The 20,069-nt window shown below is 42.8% G+C and overlaps 1 protein-coding gene across 4 annotated transcripts in view; it reads left to right on the top strand.

Moving 5' to 3' along the window:
- The window catches only part of CABIN1 (calcineurin binding protein 1), a 326,274-nt gene that overhangs the window by 294,955 nt on the left and 11,250 nt on the right, over positions 1-20,069 (top strand). For all 4 annotated transcript variants that reach the window (XM_077461572.1, XM_077461571.1, XM_077461570.1 and 1 more), the window contains one exon: positions 3,367-3,441. In XM_077461572.1, the coding sequence (XP_077317698.1) occupies positions 3,367-3,441 (75 nt within the window). The remainder of the gene's footprint in view (positions 1-3,366; positions 3,442-20,069) is intronic.

Below are 20,069 nucleotides of genomic sequence, written 5' to 3'. Positions count from 1 at the left end.
TTAGTTGATATTAAAATATAACTAAAGGAAAAACCTTTTTTCTAGTTTTGGATGTTCAGAGGGATTAGAATAGCTGTCGGGTTTTTATTGCTGTCTGTGCCCCTATTAAAGAGACACAACCCTCCCTATTTGTCTTGTTTACCATTATAATTAAAAGTGAAAGTAAAAAAAAATCCAAAATTTTGGGTTGTCCGCAGAAATGTAATGGGGGGGGGGGGGAGGGATCTTCCAATGTGGATGCTAGTTCTGGTGACCTGGGGTCCCCAAGGAATTACCTTAGTTTGCAGGGATTTTCTCTCACTTCCTGTTTGTCTATGGGACAGGAAGTGTAGGGAAATCTCTGCAATGGGACACCGATGGCAAAAAATAAATAAAAATCTTACGGGGGTTAGAACCCTCTCTTACTCTATCCAAAATGTAAAAAAATATAGTTTTGCCTTTAGTTCTACTTTAAGAAATCCTGTTTGCATCATCCAAATAATCTGAAAAACCTGAAGCAAATCCACCCAGAAAAAGGGGCTGTACAGGCTTGCCCCAGAAGTTGAGCACAGGCGCCATTCACAGAATGCATTGCATTTTCTGAATGAATGCATGGCGCTCTCTGATTGGATGAGATGGAGAGGCAGGGCAGTGACGTCACAAACATTACATGCGCACAGTGTACAGAGAAGATTCTATCTAGGCACTTACTTCCAGCAAGACCCTGAATAAAATTATACTTTATGGTCGTCTACATGAGCCCTTAGAAATCATTTTGAGTTTGATTAAAGAAAGGACTGGTGAAGGCTCTGAATACTTGTGCAAGGCAGTGCTTGTGACTAAATAAAGTTCAATGTTTTTAAATGCCCAGAGGGTGACAGGCAGATAGAAAACTGAATATGGTGGAAGCTATGTAGATCTTTGACGCAATCAGTTTCATACGGCTTTATGTATTTATATTGTGTGTATTCAAACCTTGGATTCATATGCATGCAAGGTATGTGTTTTTGGCTTTACAGACACCGCCATATCATTTTCATGTTCCAGCATCATTTGTAGTTTCTCACTCTATGCCTACAGTAGAGGCTGCATTCTGCGGAATCATGATGTTATGACTGACGCCATTTCTTCCATTCAGATTTCAATTTCTAATGAATAAAAATGTATTTGAAATCACAATAAAATGGCCCTTTGTTTGAAAAGTTTGGAGACCCCTGCTCTATATTGTCATTTCTATCTGCTGCCTGCTTCCTCTGCTATCAGCATGAATCGTTTCTGACAAGTTTTCCTGACACCAAGAGTAAAATAGTGACAGGGGAAGGACCTCCCCCTGATTGGCAGCCTCAGCTCTGTTCCTGCGTGCTATGTGGAGGGGGCTGTTTCCCTTCCCTCCTATCGGCTCTCAGAGCTCTCCTCACTGAGCTCTGCAGAGGGTAAGTTCAGCTCTTCGCCCCCCCCCCCCTTTTTTATTTTATTTATTTATTTTCAAACTCTCAGACAAGCTTTATAATTTCAGCACTTTCAATGTATTTATAAAAGAGATGGCTGCAGAGAGACATGTACAACTTATATAGGAGGATTTGTTTTATATCTGTGTATAACCTGGGGCCAGTCACTTCACTAAGGATTTACGTTCTTTTGAGTGTATTATGGTTAGTTCTATCATTCTCAATGTAGTCATATGTTGCTGGAACACATCTTTACTATATTTACAAGACAAAGGTGATCCTTGGAGAGATAGACTTCCCCGGGGATCTTATTTTCAACGTAGATACAACACAGTGCAGTTATCCCTGTAATCAGCTCTTGTTTTGTGGCGGTGTGTTTTTCTTTTTAAATTGATATCGCAAGTTATTCCATCGTCTTTTCCCCCATTTTTTTTTAACTCTGTACATATACACCTGTTTTAAGTATGTTGGGGCCTCTTTCACATGGGAGGCTGGGGATAGAAAAAATAGGTGGTTGTGAAACAGTCTTGCTTGCCCCCCTGATCACACATCTAAAGCCTACCATACAGCTGGAGGGGGTAGTTCATATTTTGCAACAAATTCAATGATGCATGTTGAGTTGAAAATCAACTCTGCAACGCAACTGTGAGCCAAATGCTTGGCTCACAAATGCAACACATTAGTTCCATTGTAAACTGCCATTTAGCAAAAATAAAAAACAAGCATTCATGAGGATTGCCTCCTGAACACTTAATAATGGCTGCTTAGCCACATTCTGAAAGACTCCCACTGATGCCAATGACTGGACACTATTCCTCCCACCGACGCCAACGATGGGGCACTATTCCTCCCACCAACGCCAACGATGGGGCACTATTCCTGCCAGCGCCAACCATTACCGACCCCAGGACATTTTCTACTCCTACAGGCCACAGTCTGGCCTCTCTAAAGTCTGAAGGATAATAAACTGGCCCTTTGTTAAAAACGTTTGGAGGACCCTGAAGTAGCCCATCCAGCACTCATTTTGATGATGCTGTGTGAAGATATTCCCACCTGACCAATTGGTTGGATATCTGGCAAAAGTTCTGTGCCAAATTGGGCATTTTCATTGAGTTTAGATTTTGAGTTCTTATTTTATATCATTGATTTTAATGTTTTTTCTTTTGGTGACTTTAACATACTGTATTTGCTGTAGCAGAGATTCATAATTCTTTCACATATATGAATTTGTGGATGCTTCCTCCAATAAAAGTAAAAATCCCTGCTATACAGCTGCTGAGATAATTGATAAGCCAAGCAACGTCCACTGCTAAAGCTATGAGCTGTCTATGGAAGAAAGCAACTTGGTAGACTGATCTCAGGGAAAAGGGTGGTCAGTCATATTGAGTATTTTTGGGGAAACGTTATTGCTTTTGTCCAGAAATAAATAATAATATTTCTCTATAGGCATAAACATGCATTATTGAGCTACCCTAACATGCAGTCAGATCTTGATCTTGCTTTCATATTTAACAAACCATCTAAAACGAATGATCAGCTGTACATGTGCATAGAAAGAGACTACCAGTAAAAAGGTAATTTGTTAATAAAGCAAAGACTGTATATGCAATAAACAAATATGACAGCCCCGAGTACATACAGAATATCATGAAAAAACATATATGAAAGCTTTTTCAGTTATTAACACGCATTGGGAAGGCTTTCTACATTAGGCTGATCACATCTGTGTATATATTTAAGACGATTAAAGATTCCCTTTAAGAGAGTGTGGGCAGCCTGTGGGTAACAATTAGCCGAGCCTTTTATTTCTATCATAGTCAATAGATAGCAGATCTTCTTGCGTGTAACAATTACTAGAGCTCCTTTGGTTTCATTAGTTTTCAGGCTGTTGCTGTAGTAACATTGCTGTTTTTATTGACTTGGTTGTTTCGTCTTTTAGGTGGATGAAGGTGCTGCATTAGAGCAAGCCATAAAATTCTGCCAACTTCAGATGGGAGCAGCTGCACAGAAGCAGGTAGGTTCTCAGCATTAGAAAGTAGGGGTTGGTAAGAGTTTATTAGTACATATAATATTAAACTTCCAATTTGTATCTCCTGTGTAGGTTGTGGAATACAGGTAAATGTACTTATCAGTAAAACGCCTATACTATCTAATGAGAACTACCATAGGGTACTTGGCTCATCATGCTTGGTGACATGGATATATAGCATGTCTGCTACCATAGAAACAACACAAACCAACAACAAGGAATTCTCACTATTGTTGTTGCAATTAAATTCCACAGAGGAGTCATTTTTGGGATGATCAATAAGAATGCAGCCTAATCAATCTAAAAGAACTAGTGAGCGGTCAGGATTATCGTTGCTTGATGTCTAAAAAGGTTACCATCTCTGTACTACGTGAGACTTTAAAATGGACCCACAGGGAAGTCTCAAAAGAAGATTTATTTTAAAACCTGGCCTGTATGATTTTATAAAAATGAGAACTGTGCAAATGGAGTGATTTTCTCCAATAAGTACATTTCTGTATCCCTTCGGTGCCTGGCCTTTTGACCAATGCATAGACACATTGGATGTTAAGGGATTATTGTCAGGAGACTATTGCGGTAGGGCTGGTTGTATCTTTTTAAAGTGCTATGTCCTAAGAAATTTTAGGCATCACACTAGTGCCTTGAAAGTGGTTATCTGGCCAGACATGAAAGGAAGAGGGAATAGCCCATTTTAAAGGAAACTGTATTCTTTTATTTGCCTTTTTATGATTCCTTGCTGACTGAATATTAAAACAGAGTTGTATATAGTAATGTCTTTCCGTGGGTAGGTCTATTCTTACACGCTTGTTTACATTTAAAAATCAGTATTTTTTGCTTGACAATTACTTAGAAATCCTAAACTTTATTTTTTTAAGCAGAGGCCCTGGAGAATTAAATGGTGGGTGTTGCAATTTTTTATGTCACATGCTATTTGCGCAAGAAGTTTTTTTTTTTTTTTTAAATACACAATAACACAATATACTACCCAGTTGTTTGATAAAAAATAAAAGATGTTATGCCGAGTAAATAGATACCTAACATCATGCTTTAAAATTGCGCACACTTATGGAATGTTGATATAAATCCTGTATAATAATAATAATAATAATAATCTACATAGGCGATTTAAAAGCCTTTACAGGTTACCAGTTTAGAGTTACACAGGAGGTCGGGTGGTCGAATAATTTATCTCGCTAAAATGGTCATGATACCTCATGTGTGGTGCGAACATCATTTACATATGTATACGTGACCTATGCATGTGTTCGCCTTTGTGTGCAAGCATGGTAGAATGGGGCGCTTAAAAAAAAAAGTTTTTATTAAGAATGTTTTATTGTTATACTGTTCCTTTTTAAACTTTTTTTTTTTGTAATGTTTATTGCTATCATAAGAAATGTAACCATCCCTTGTGATAGCAATAATCATTGGTCTTCTATACTGAGACATCTGGGGTCTATTAGAGATCCTCTGCCCGAAAGCATTTAATCAAACCAAGATCAGTTTGAGCAGATGCTTTTTCCAAGCCATAAATTACTTGTTTACAGTCTGCAGAAACTAGAAGTGAGAAAATACTTGTCGCTTCCGTTTTCTCATATCATAGAGATGATCAGGGACATTACAGTCACTGATCAGCAGTATGATAAACCAGCAGAACCGCAAGCTTCAATTTGGGCTCTCCAGTGGAATGGGAGACCTCAGAGAGGTGCAGGGGGTGGGGGGGAAATGATCTCTCCCGTCGTCTGTAAAACCAATCCAGAGGCTAATTAGCCACTAAGATTGCTGTTATAAAACACGCAATTGTGTATTCCGGTCGGCAAATGGTTAAAGAAGGTAATGATTTCACTGTCGGGGAGAATTATTATTGTTATGTTTCAACTGTCTTTTTTTTTGTAGTGCAGGGTTGGATCAGTTGCAGTGAGCAATTCAGATGCCATGTGTAATGAAATCGAAGAGGGTATAAGATAAGAATGCTTCCAAGAAAAAAATTAATTATTATTTTTTTTGCAAGATTCAGTGAATTAACATGGATGGGGGTCACTGTGTCCTGCAATCCCCTATGGGTCACACTGTTGCTTACATTACTTGGCTGACTGGATTCTGAACAGGAAAAAGCTGCTTGCATACAGAACAATGTTTATGACTAAATACTGGACTGTATTAACATATGGCAATGCAAGTTTAATAATTGCAGCACACTGGCACATGTTACATAGTTTCATGATAGGTGAGGTTGAAAAAAGACACAAGTCCATCAAGTCCAACCTATGTGTGTGATTATGTCAGTTATTACATTGTATATCCCTGTATGTTGTGGTCCATCAAGTGCTTATCTAATACAGGGAGTCCCTGACTTACGAACCACTCCTACTTGCGAACAGGGCGCTGCGGGGACCCTCTGCAGTTCTGCGTGGATCATCTGCCGTTCTGCGCAACGGCATTCGACTGAACATTGGAAATGTCCGTAATTGTTGCTCTGCGCATGCGCGGCCAGACGGAGCCTCAGAAAATGACGGAAATGTCCGTAATTTGCCGCGCATGCGCCGAGTGGCATTCGACTCAACATCGGAAATGTCTGTAATTGTCGTTCTGCACATGCACGGCCGACTTTACAAACATTTCCAGATTACAAACAGGAGAAAAGTCCCCCTGTAGTTTTTTTAAACTATCGATGCTCCCTGCTAAAACCACCGCCTGTCAAAGGGAATTACACATCCTTGCCACTCTTACAGTAAAGAACCCTCTACGCAGTTTAGGGTTAAACCTCTTTTCTTCTCATTTTAATGAGTTGCCATGTGTCTTATTATACTCCCACAAAAAAGTTTTATCCCTATTGTGGGGTCACCCGTACGTTATTTTATTTTTATTTTTTTTAAAACAGGTTTATTTGTAGATAAGGAAATACAATCAGTGTAGTTACAGTACAAATCGGGCGGTACAATAAAAGGATATCGGGTAAACATCACCAGATAAATTGCCGTGTTTAACTATCATACATGACATCATGACTCTTTGTCGTTGATCATAAGGATTATTTAGATGCAACCCACCATCTCACTAGGAATGCTCACATAGCCAATTATTAATTTACAGATTAGAACAATATTCCCTGGCATTGCAGGATAGTCTTTATACCTCAATAGGTGGGTATGGGTACCGGTCTACACAGCACATGCGTCTGGGCTGGCAAGCCACATGTCCCAGATCCTGTTATATTTGGGGGGACATCCCTGATGGCGATAAATTACTTTTTTATATGGCAAATTAAGATTTATTTCCTCAACCCATGCCTGAAGTGTAGGAGGGGTGGATCACATCCATTGCCGGGCCAAGAATTTCACTTTTGCACTAAAAAGGGTTTCATGCAGGAAGGTAGATAGATATTTGTCAATGGTAACATCTGGAAGTAGGCCCAATATACAGTGCTTCGGGTCCAGCTGCAGAGGTGAACCCATGTGATCATGAAGAAATGTGATAATTTGTACCCAGTATGTTTGGATCACTGGGCAGGACCACATTAAGTGATAAAATGTACATGGTCGACCAGCACACCTGGGACATAGTGGGCTGTAGTTTGGGTGGTATTTAGTAACTCTCATTGGGGTTAGGTATGATTTGTGAATAATGTATAATTGGGTCAGGTGCTCGGACAGCTTAAAGCGGAGCTCCACCCTAAAGTTGAGCTTCCGCTCATTGGAACCCTCCCCCCCTCCGGCGCCACAATTGGCATCTTTCAGGGGGGAGGGGGGTGCAGATACCTGTACAGTACAGGTATCTGCACCCACTTCCGGCATAGATATCTGCAGAAGGTACGCCCCTTTCCGCAGAATCTACGCCCCTTTCCGAAGGTCCCTCGCTGTCTGCTGGGAAACACAGGGATCCCAGAGGCAGCGGGTCCATCCTTATTGTGCAGCGCGACTCGCGCATGCGCAGTAGGGAACCGGGAAATGAAGCCGCAAGGCTCCACTTCCTGATTCCCATACGGCAGCACCCGAGAGACGATCGAGAGATCGGCTTCGGGTGCCGACATCGCGGGCGCGCTGGGCGGGTAAGTGTCATTATTTTAAAAGTCAGCAGCTGCAGTATTTGTAGCTACTGGCTTTAAAAAAAAAAAACGGCGGACTCCCGCTTTAAGAGATGCTCTCTTGGTGTTCCCCAATATCTCATCCCAGTCTGACTCTTCTATGGGGCTTATGTCTTCCTCCCACCTGATTCTAGCTGTATCAATGATCTGTGACACCAAACGGGTTCTCAGAATATTGTACGTAGTTGATATCAGTTGAGACTGGTTTGCTCCTATAATCACATCTACTAGGGGCAAAGTTTGTGGGTTTGGAAAGCCATCTGCAAATTGAGTTTGGAGGGCATGCCTTATTTGTAGATACCGGAATAACATATGGGAGGGCAGCTCAAACTCAGTATGGTATTTGTAAATTGAAATCATATCCCCTCTCAAGTGTCTCTTCTTAAGAGAGAATATGTTCAGTGCTTGCAACCTTTCCTCATAACTAATGTACTCCAGACCCTTTATCAGCTTTGTTGCCCTTCTTTGTACTCCATTTCCAACACATCCTTCCTGGGGACTGGTGCCCAGAACTGGACAGCATACTCCAAGTGAGGCCGGACCAGAGACTTGTAGAGCGGGAGAATTGCTTTATCTCTGGAGTTAATCCCCTTTTTAATGCATGCCAATATTCTGTTTGCTTTGTTAGCAGCAGCTTGGCATTGCTGAGCCTATCATCTACTAGGACCCTCAGATCCTTTTCCATCATTGATTCCCCCAGAGGTTCTCCCCCCAGTGAGTAGATTGTGTTCATATTTTTGCCACCCAAATGCATTATTTTACATTTTTCCACATTAAACCTCATTTGCCATGTTGTTTCCCACCCCATTAATTTGTTCAGCTCTGCTTGCAATGTTTCTACATCCTGTGGAGAGATTATTGCCCTGCTTAGCTTAGTATCATCTGCAAATACAGAGGTTGAACGGTTTACCCATCCTCCAGGTCGTTTATGAATAAATGAAATAGGATTGGTCCCAGGACAGAATCCTGGGGGACCCAACTTTCAAGCCCTGACCATTCCAAGTACTCCCCATTTATCACTACCCTCTGAACGTGCCCTTGTAGCCAGTTTTCAATCCATGTACTCACTCTACGGTCCATAACAATGGACCTTACTTTGTACAATAAGCATTTATGGGGAACGGTGTCAAATGCTTTTTGCAAAATCCAGATGCACCATGTCTACAGGCCTTCCTTTATCTAGATGGCAGCTCACCTCCTCATAGAAGGTAAATAGGTTGGTTTGACAAGAACGATTTTTCATGAATCCATGCTGATTACTGGTAATGATACCGTTTTCATTACTAAAATCTTGTATATAGTCCCTTATCATCTCCTCCAAAAGCTTGCATACTATTGATGTTAGGCTACCTGGTCTGCAATTCCCAGGGATGTATTTTGGCCCTTTTTTAAATCTTGGTGCTGCATTGGCTTTTCTCCAACCAGCTAGTACCATTCCAGTCAATAGACTGTCAGTAAAAATTGGGAATAATGGTCTGGCAATTACCTGACTGAGTTCCCTAAGGACCCTCGGGTCCAAGCCATCTGGTCCCGGTGACTTATTAATGTTACTTTTATTAAGTCTATTACTAATTCTGTCCTTTGTTAGCCATGAGGGTGCTTCCGGTGATGTGTCATGAGGATAAACACTGCAGTTTCTTTTTACTGAAGCCCCCTGATTCCATGATGAAGAATGAGGAGAAGGATAAATTCAATACTTTCGCCATCTCACCATCCCTTTGTAACCAGATTCCCTTCCTCATTGTTTATGGGGCCAATATACTCTACCCTCCCGCTTTTACTGTTTATATACTTTCTTGGGATTTTTTTTTGCTCTCCTCCGCTATGTGTCTTCCATGTTCTATCTTAGCTGCCCTAATTGCACCCTTACATTTCTTGTTGCATTCTTTGTAAATTTTGAATGCTGATGATGATCCCTCAGCCTTGTATGTTTTGAAAGCCTTCTCCATTGCTTTTATATGTTTTAGGAGCTACAGGTAGGACCAACCAAAATAATTTTGCAGCTCTGTATACAGTTGAGTCATCTACATATAATGTTGCCCTTGCTCCACCTCACCTGTGGGCTGTTTATAATACAGCGTGAAGCATGATGGATTTATATAGAGATTGCATCCAGCAGATTGTAATGGAAATCCTCTTTCTAGCAGTAACTGAAATGTGTTCCCCAACACATATTGCAACCAACAGTTGGCCGCAGTCAGGTAGACCTCAATGATTTCCTGCCCTATATTATAGCCAACCTATGGATGATGTCAGTCCCTGACCTCCCAAAGAAAGGCAAAGAAAGGCAAATGAGTTTTCCACGCAGTGTGCATGTGACCTAAAGTAAATTTGATTGTATGATTGCTAATGAATAATTTCTTTTAAAAAAAACAATGAAACAAAAATGTCAACACTCAGTAATTTTCGGGTAGTATGATCTGTAGATAAAGCTTTTATTGTAATCAGTAAGTCAAGCCATAGATGGAATGATTTGCTGAATTCCCCCATCAACACAGTCAGTGTTGATGGGGGAATCTCTCCCACTGAGCCATTGTGTTCTCTGCCAAGGGTGGGGGAAGCCATCCCTGCCAGGAGAACACAGAGACTATAATTGCCGCTGGCAATAATGGCATGTAAAATCCAACATGCTGGTTTTACCCAAGTTGATTGATCAATCAACTTGGGTACATTCAGCCTCCCACGCATGGTTTGAATCTCAGCCATATCTAAATCCAAGAACAAAAATGTTATATATTGCAGCCACCCAGCAGGACTTTCCCTGGAGCCTGTGGCCACCCAGCAGGACTGTCCCTGGAGCCTGTGGCCACCCAGCAGGGCTGTACCAGGAGCCCGTGGCCACCCAGCAGGACTGTCCCTGGAGCCTGTGGCCACCCAGCAGGACTGTCCCTGGAGCCTGTGGCCACCCAGCAGGGCTGTCCCAGGAGCCTGTGGCCACCCAGCAGGGCTGTCCCAGGAGCCTGTGGCCACCCAGCAGGGCTGTCCCAGGAGCCTGTGGCCACCCAGCAGGGCTGTCTCAGGAGCCTGTGGCCACCCAGCAGGGCTGTCTCTGGAGCCTGTGGCCACCCAGCAGGGCTGTCTCTGGAGCCTGTGGCCACCCAGCAGGGCTGTCTCTGGAGCCTGTGGCCACCCAGCAGGGCTGTCTCTGGAGCCTGTGCCCACCCAGCAGGGCTGTCTCTGGAGCCTGTGCCCACCCAGCAGGGCTGTCCCTGGAGCCTGTGCCCACCCAGCAGGGCTGTCCCTGGAGCCTGTGGCCACCCAGCAGGGCTGTCTCTGGAGCCTGCGGCCGCCCACTCAGCCTCTTTGCAGCCACCCATTCAGTTCACGGCATGGCTGGGAGGCAGAGACTAGAGGTCAGCTGACTGGTGAGGAAAGTTAAGTGGGAGGGGACACAGTGAGTAACACTACCTGTGATTATAGTTGCCATTAAAAGTCTCCACTACAGTTCTCAGATCAGCAGATGACCTTGATCAAGAGCACCTAAGTTGGCTGATCAGAACTCTCCCCAGCACTGCCACTGATCCCACACCCCCACCAGCACTGCCACTAATCCTATCCCACTCCCCCCCCCCCCCCCCACACACACACACCAAGGAGTAAAAGAAGGAATAAAAATAGAAAATACATGGAAGGGAGAGGAAAAGAGGGAGAGGAACAAATAAAAAAGGAAGAGAAAGAACAAGAAAGACAGCTAGAGAGAGGGATGGGGGGGGGGGGGGGGCAAGAAATTAGGATAGAGAGAGATAAAATGAAAAGAAAGAAGAATAAAGAGAGAGTGGTACATCCTAAAATGTACCAGAAGAGGTTTTAATACTGTACGAGTGGAAGGGACTCAGGGAGCGCTAAATGTCTGTGGGTTAGGGGGCAAATTACTTGTCTTGCCTTGGGTGCTGACAAATCGGGCTATGAAAATATTTTTACTGTTGGTGGTCCTTACAACTTGGAAATTTTTATCAAGGGGTCACGGCACTAGTAAGGCTGAGAACCACTGGTGTAGAAGAACCTTGGGTGACGACATTCACTTACTCTTCTGTGTCAGGGTAACAGAAAAAAGATAGGGACATGGTTCTGTAGTCTACAGAGGAAAATGTAATTGCTAATAGTTAGCACAGGCAGGGAGCCAAGGGGGATGATTCTTACATCCTCCTCACTTGTGTGGATGGAGGAATCTGTTGTTAATCCACTGGCTGAAAAAAAAAAAATACTTATGGCCAGCTTTTTTTTTTTTATTAAAAGAATGGTATTAATTGAACTCTGATTTTGCTATCTGGGAGAAACCTTTTGCTATATAGTCAGGAAATGCTCTTCTGTTATCTGGTGTATCAGTGAGAGCTCTGTGTGGCTTGTGGCTTACAACGTTAATGCCGTTTGTAAAAAGAGGTATTTACCATTTCCTGAGTGACAGCGCTGTTCTGAAATGGCAAAATAGCTTCGAGGTTATTGGCTATGAGAGCGAAGCAACTTACATCTTTTATCAAATATGATCTTGTCAGAAGCTTCTAAATCGGCATTATACAATTGCTAAATTTCAACATTGCATCCTGTAAATACAGAAAAGAAAAGTATGATTTCTTGTTACTATTAGTTTCCATTTGGCTTCATGCAGAATATGCAGAATGTCACCATTGCAGGGAAGACAGGCATTGTGAACTGCGCCTGAAATGACCTGCATCTCCGAACTCTCCACTGCTTAAGCTTAGTACAGAATAGAAAAATACTGCTTTAGAAGCAATCGTACAATTATTTGATCGTTGGTAAACAGCTTTCGAGAGTCAATTGGATAATTATGAATGTATTTTCGTGAAGGGACAAACCCGTAAATTCTCCTCGTATGATACCAGATCCTACAATTTTTGATTAATCAATACAGTATTCATCAAAAAGAAAATCAGAAGAGCAAGACCACACATGCTTGGAAACGAAAGAATACATTACAATACAATACATTACATCATTTCTGAAATTGTATTCTGTTGTACGAGAATTTACGTGACTTTAGTAACCTCTTCATTTTTTATATGAGACTAACATGCAAAAGAAATTGGATGATTATTCTTCTGGTATTCTCAAGATGTGTACGAGGCTTTAGATTGGAACCTATACTCAGGATCTGGCACCAACTTAAGCCTAGATATTTCCACAGCCTCACTAGGTGAGATCGTCAAGGTGGGCATGAATACAGGATATGATCAGCAAGCTTTGGGGACATGAAAGGCCTATGCATCCAAGCCGGATGAATTCTTCATAGATCTGAAGAGACAAAGAACTGTGACTGTCTAACTGCAGGAGCACCTTTTCTATTGGCCTTTTAGAAGGGTGCAGAGACAGAAATTGCTGCAAGCAAAATCATTTCTGTAAAGTCTCCTAATGATATAAGAATTCCACCAGCATTTGGCTTTTATTGTGAGAACTACAATAGAAAAAACTTCCAAATATTTCCTTCGAACATTGACTAGGCCATGTCTACTCTTTTTGTCAACTAAACTGACATTTCTGCTGATCATTGCATATGTTGGTATTTTTGTGTACCATTTTGTGCAGGTTTGGGGTACCCATTCATGACAGCATAATGCAATCATATGCCTCGTACATGCGATCGGACTATCTGGCGGACTTCCGCCTGTGTGTGGGCTCCGGCTGACTTTTTTTTCCCAAAAGCCCCGCGGACTTAGAAAGAAGTTTTGACTCAAAATTGTCCGCCGGACTCGGCAGTCCAGCGGACAATCCGGCCATCTGTGTGCTAGTCCGCACACGGAGAAAAGTCCGTTCATTTTGAACGTGACTCCAGCTAGACGGGACTAGCGCAGGAGGTCAATGTCGCCGCCTCCATCGGCGAGATTGACACGTGGCTAGCCCCGTCGCCTGGTATGGACTTAAAAGGGAAGCCCTACGCCGGTGTGGGGGGTCCCCCCAAAGTCCATATCAGACCTTTATCCGAGCACGCAGCCTAGCCAGCCAGGAAAGGGGGTGGGGACGAGCGAGTGCCCCCCCCTTCTGAGCCGTACCAGGCCGTGTGCCCTCAACATGGGGGGTGCTTTGGGGAAGGGGGGCCCTGCGGCCCCCCACCCCAAAGCACCTTGTCCCCATGTTGATGAGGACAAGGGCCTCTTCCCGACAACCCTGGCAGTTGGTTGTCGGGGTCTGCAGGTGGGGGGCTTATCGGAATCCGGGAGCACCCTTTAATAAGGGGGCCCCCAGATACCGGCCCCCACCCTGTGTGAATGAGTATTGGGGTAACATGTACCCCTACCCATTCACCTGGTGAAAAAAGTGTAAATAAAACACAACAAAAATGTATTTATTATTTTAAAACCTTGTGTTGTGTTCTTGTGTTGTGTTTTATTTACACTTTTTTCACCAGGTGAATGAGTGGAGCAAGGGCGCGAGATATACCTGCCTTCTGAGCAAGCATGTGGCTTTTCCTTGGAAGATGCAGTAAATAGTCCGAAAGTCAGCCTGGGCTCTTGTGGCCATATTGAAAAGGATGAAAATGTGGATGGAGAATGTGGCTGTAGTTTTCAAGAGCATTTTCAGAAACTCTGTAGTTCAGGAGCCAGAGCTGGTGTTGATTTCCATGGTGAGGCTCTAATTGACTTCATCTGCATAGTGGCACGGGTTATGTTCTCGTCAGTTACGGCAAGTGAGTGCTATGGCTTGAGTCTGGACATGATGATCCCACCTCTAACAGGCATAATATAGCATTCCTTTTGAGGAAGCTATTTCTTTTGGCAAGCTGGATAGCACAGTAACCCGGGGCACAGTTGGCAAGTTGGGGTCCTGCCTCAGGACCGGCGCCTGATAGGCCAAAAAACAAACAAACAAAGTTCAGAGCGTGCGAGGGTCGCACGTTTTTACAGACCAGGGTGGGTTTTTAAGAAGAGCTGGTGAGGAGACCAGATATTCCCTTGGAAGTATGCTAAAAGGCTTGAACTAGGGTATCCAAGAAGCTACAGAGTCTGGGCCTCAGACTATTGGGACGTCAAAGTGGACTTTCAGGATATGCACAGTCCATCAGAAGTCCTCCTCATCTCAGATTCATTTCAATGGATTTTGCCTCGCTCTGAGATAAAGGAAGCATATACTCATGCTTTTCGTAAAGTCAGTGGTGTCTCAAAGTGCTGCCCTTCCAGTCTCTGAATGCGAGAGATTTCAGGGCAGGTATTCGCCCCTCTTCATGGTCATGAAGAGGAACAGCTTTTAGACCCTGTGCACATGAGACTATTTTTAGCAAAGGAGAAGACTTCCACAAGTTCCTTCGTTTCGCTGTAGCTCAGGTCCAGCTCCAGCCATTCAGGCTTTCAACATCCTGTGTGTTTTTGGGGTCTTATTGGTTGTTATGGTCTTTATCAAAACAAAGGAGCATACACCAGCATAGTTACATGGATGTCATTCTCCTACTTTCCCAAAACAGAGAGCTGGAGCCCAGAGCTCATGTCTTTTCAATGCTCCTTGAATTCGGCTGGCAGCTGAATCTGGAAAAGAGTCACCTAGAGCCCACTCAGTCCCCTGTGTGCCTCGGGGCTCAGCTCAATATAATCAAGAGGACCATTGCCTTGACTCTGGATCCCAATGTTCTGAAGCAGAATACTCCTGGCCCTGTCTTCTTCCCTGTGCGCCTTTTAATGTCTAAAATGATTGGCACTATGGTGTCTACGGTTTCAAGGGTCAAGTGGAAGCTGGAGAAGGTGGCCCTTCCTGAAGGGGTTTCTCCCAGCAGTGGGAGCCAGGAAGCAGAATTCAGATCATCTACATAACCTCAGTCATGAGAGCAAGTCCCCTGGTGGCTGCAATAGAGGAACTGGCTCATTTTCCATTCCATTGCCCCATTTCCTGGTTCAAAATCACATCCACTGCTAGAAAAACAGAATGGGGGGGGGGGCTTGCTGCCTGTCGGGGATAGCTCAAGGCAGGCGGGGCTGTCAATTTCACATGACTGTGTTGAACATTCTGAAACTAGCAGCCTTCTGCACCCTACAGGCCTTTCACCATATAACGAAGGGAGTGTCAGTGCTCTTAGGCTAGTCAACACTACGGCGGTCTCCTAAATTAAAAGACAAAGGGGGACTAGCAGCCTGTTCTCTGTTACAGGAAGTGGAGACAATTATATCTTTGGCTCAGAAGAATCAAGCCTATAGCTCAGTGGCTTCTGTCTCCAGAGTCCAAAATATTCTAACAGACTTTGTTTCCAGAATCCAATTGGACAGCAATGATTGGTCGTCTCTACATGTGGAGGTTTTCAGGCACAGATGCCCTGATGGATCATTGGAAATGCAGTAGGACCTGTGCATTTCTTCCAGTCCTTGTCAACCTCGGGTTTCTACAAAGACTCTGAACAGAGGTTGTGGAGGTAGTGGCAGTGATGCCTTATTGGCCAATTAGGCCATGGTTCCCCTTGCTCGCACAGTCCAGCTTCTGGAACCCAGTGCACCTTCTCCTCAGGCCAGACCTTCTGTCACTGGGTGCAATTCTACATCCATGTCCATCACCTTGCAATCTGAAGGTCTGGTTCTCAAGATTGGAGATCTTCGGCTGCTCCTCCAGAGTTATCTCCGCTCTCTTGAATACAAGAAAATGACCAAAAATATGTAGCAAAATACAAATTGGTCTAAATTGATGAAGAAATTAGATTTCTTTTTTTACATTTTGGGAGTATGTTTTAAAGCAGAAAGTAAAAAATATTGTTGTTTTTTTTTTTTTTTTTCAAAATTGACAGTCTTTTTTTTTTTGTTTATAGCGAAATTAAAACCACAGAGATGATCAAATACCACCAAACGCACGCTCTATTTCTTGGGGGGGGGAACATAAATCTTATTTGGGTACATCATCGCACGACCGCACAATTGTCAGTTAAAGTAACGCTATGCCGTATTGCAAAAAATGGCCTGGTCGGGAAGTGGGTAAATCCTTCCGGGGCTGAAGTGGTTAAATAGCATTACACATAAAACTGTCCTGTGGATTTAGGTAGCCCCTGAAGCTGTCGGATTTACTCCAGTACTCAATGTAGAACTCAAGCCTGGATTGAGTTAATAATGGTATCTCCTCAAACCATCCAATTACAAATCAGATTTAAGTGGTCTGATTTGTTTTTCATGGATTTTTGCACTAGATTTAATAATCACCTTTGAGTGGTATGGATCCCTCTTACTTCTTATACCTATGCTTATACAACCTAAACTTCTCATGGAATAAACAGCTGTAAAATAATTTGTTCCATGATTATTATTCGCTCCATCATCTCGCTCTCCTGTCATTGATTTGTGCCTGTCTGCTTCCATGCACGTTCCTGCTGTCACAGGATGAAGTCACATATATTCTGTACTGAGAGGGACTCTGCACAATACACACACTTTTTTTTTTTTCTTTGAGAACTGGGTTTCCCTGTTGCCATGGCGCCCTCTGTCTTATAATAAAAGGCTGTCCTCCTGCCCTGGCTTCTGAAATCTATCTCGTCACCATCCAGGGCTAAAATGGAAGGGGGGGGGGGGTGTCATCTGTTTTTTTTTTTTTCTTCCTTTCCTTTTTTTTTTTCATTCCCAGCGATGCCCAGACAGCTGGCACTGTGCCAAGTGGGAACAACCACTACTCTGGAGACAGTGAGGACTGGGAGAGTGAGTCACAGGAGAGCAGAGGCTGAGAAGTAGGGCAGATGTGTGTGTGTGTATATGAATACATGCCTGTGTGCTGTGCCTATACATATCCTACCTGTAAGAATAGTCTGTCTTTACTGGGTTTGTTTCAGGTATAAATATAATGCATGAACCAGTCAGCAGTGCTTGGTGCATAGGAATGTGTATTATAATAGCACTGGGATCTGCGGTGAATACAGTCTATATTTTTATTGATCTTGCTGCTGTAATTTTAAGACACTCTGCAGCGGATGTATGAATTAGAGCAATGGAAGTAGAATGGAAGAGATGATGGCTATGGCGTCCAATCAGATTTCATTCTTTGGAATATGTATGGGCAGTGGCTACAAATTTTCATCATTTTTAGAATGGGACGTTGGCGTAACATATAGCATGATATTGTATTAGATATTTGTGTCTGTTTGTTCTATGCAGCAGTTTTCATCATGCCGGGTCTTGTAGTTCCTCAGTAAAGTACAGGACCATAGGGTGACCATACCTAGTTTAGGGCATCTTTACATGGTATATCTTTTTTTATAGGTAGACACTTAATGGTTGATTTAGGAAAGGCCAATAGACAGTGCACTTTTTGCAAAGTTGCTCCAGAGCTTAGTAAATGAGATAAAGCTTCACTTTGCAAAGATTACTCAATCACATGCAAGGAAAATAAACCATTCTGCACTGTGCTACTTTAACTGATGATTGCACTGTACGCAAACAATATTTATATCATTTTTATTTATTTTTTCACATAAATAGAGCTTTCTTCTGCTGGCATGCGATCACACTGGGTTTTTCATTTTTTGTAATATAAATGAAAAAAGACCAAAAAGTTAGAACAAAAATAACCAATATTTTTTACTTTCTGCCATAAAACCTATCCAATAAATAAAAAATAAATAAAAATCAAATTTCTTCATACATTTTGTCCAAAATGCATTCTGCTGCATGTTTTTAATAAACAAAACCCAACAAAAATTTATATTGATTGGTTTGCATGAACGTTTTATAGTGCCTACAAGCTATGATGTATTTATATATATATATATATATATATATATATATAATAGTGACAATTTTGAAAAAATGCTATATTTTTAACTTTTTGCTATAATAAATATCCCCAAAAAATATATAAAAAACAAATTTAATTCTCAGTTTAGGCTGATATGTATTTTTCTACATATTTTTGGTAAAAAAAAAAAAAAAACGCAATAAGCGTATATTGATTGGTTTACGCAAAAGTTATAGCGTCTACAAAATAGGGGATAGATTTCTTGAATTTTTATTTCTTTTTTTTTAATTAGTAATAGCAGCGATCTGCTATTTTTATCGTGACTGTGACATTATGGCGGACACATCAGACACTTTTGACACTATTTTGGGACCATTGTCATTTATACAGCGATCAGTGCTATAAAAATGCACTGATTACTGTGTAAATTACACTGGCAGTGAATGGGTTAAAGTGGAAGTAAACCCTCCTATCGTTTTCGGCCAAGGAAGCTGCCATTTTGGCCTCCCTTTAATCTTTAACTGCCATGAAGCTGCACATGTGATCAGTTATGACACCAGCCATTGGATGGTTTGACAGTTTGGTTGAGAGCACAACCAAATTGACAGTTAACATTTCTGGCATGCCATGTTTTTTCAAACTGTTAGATCGATGGGTTTACTTCCGCTTTAAACACTAGGAGGCGATCAAGGGGTTAAGTGTGTCCTATGGCGGTGTTCTAACTGTAGGGGGGATGAGCTACCACTGATATGACAGCGGTCACTACTCCGGATGACAGGGAGCAGTGGATCTCTGTCATGTCACTAGGCAGAACAGGGAAATGTCTTGTTTACAAAGGCATCTCCTCATTCTGCCTCTCCTCACCGCAATCGCGGGCCGCCAATGAACATCGAGTTCCCGGGACCCGCGGGCACTCTCCCGACCCGATAGGCGGCAAAATCAATGGGACGTACAGGTATGCCCATTTGCCTGCCTGTGCAATTCTGCTGACGTACATCTGTGCGTGGTGGTTGGCAAGCGGTTAAACAAGCTTCATCATGCTTTTTCTTCAGCAATGGAGTCTTGTGTGGTGAGCGTGCATACAAGGCCATGGCGGTTGAGTGTGTTACTTATTGTTTTTGAGGCTGGTTTATGGTGATATGATGTTCTTTCCATGTCCGAGTTATGGCCCCAACAGTGCTTACTGGAACATCTAGAAGTTTGAAAATCCTTCTGTAACCAATACCATGAGTAAGTTTTGCAACAGTAAGGTTGCAATGGTCTTGAGAGAGCTCTTTGGCTTTACCCATCATGAGCTGTTTCTTGTGTGACACCTTGTTAATGAGACACTTTTTTTATAGACCATCAGTTGAGACTGAATCCACTAATATTAATTTGCACTGACAAAAAGCAGGATTGCTTTCTAATTACTCATAGATTTCAGCTGGTGTCTTGGCTTTCCATGCAACGCCGACAGCCGCCAAAAGAAAAGGGGAAAAAAAAGGGCAGTCTGCCAAGAATCACAACATTCTTTAGCAGTGGAACTTAAGTAGAAACATTGTAACAATTTGTCCTTTACATGAAAGGAATACACTTTGGTGTGAAAATGAGGGAAGTTAACCACTTCCCACCCGGCCAATGCATATATACGGCCGGGTGGGAGCCGTCTACTCCTGATAGGCCGTTCAGGAACGTCCTTCAGGAGTAGCGGGATCGCGCGCGCTCGCGCAGCGGCGCGATCCCGATGTGCTCGTGTCACCCGGACACGGCACATCTCAGATCGGCAGGAGGGCTCTGTGATTGGCCCTCCTGATCACATGATGGCCGTGTCCAATCACGGCCGTCATGTGATGTAAACAAACAGCCGGTTGCTAGGCAATCGGCTCTCCTCTCCTCACACGGAAGTCACCGC

This window comes from Lithobates pipiens, unplaced genomic scaffold (assembly GCF_037356315.1).
Source record: "Lithobates pipiens isolate NorthernLeopardFrog02 unplaced genomic scaffold, aLitPip1_a1.2 Scaffold_3, whole genome shotgun sequence".
In the NCBI taxonomy this organism is placed as follows: domain Eukaryota; kingdom Metazoa; phylum Chordata; class Amphibia; order Anura; family Ranidae; genus Lithobates; species Lithobates pipiens.
This window is presented reverse-complemented; position numbering and strand designations above follow the sequence as displayed.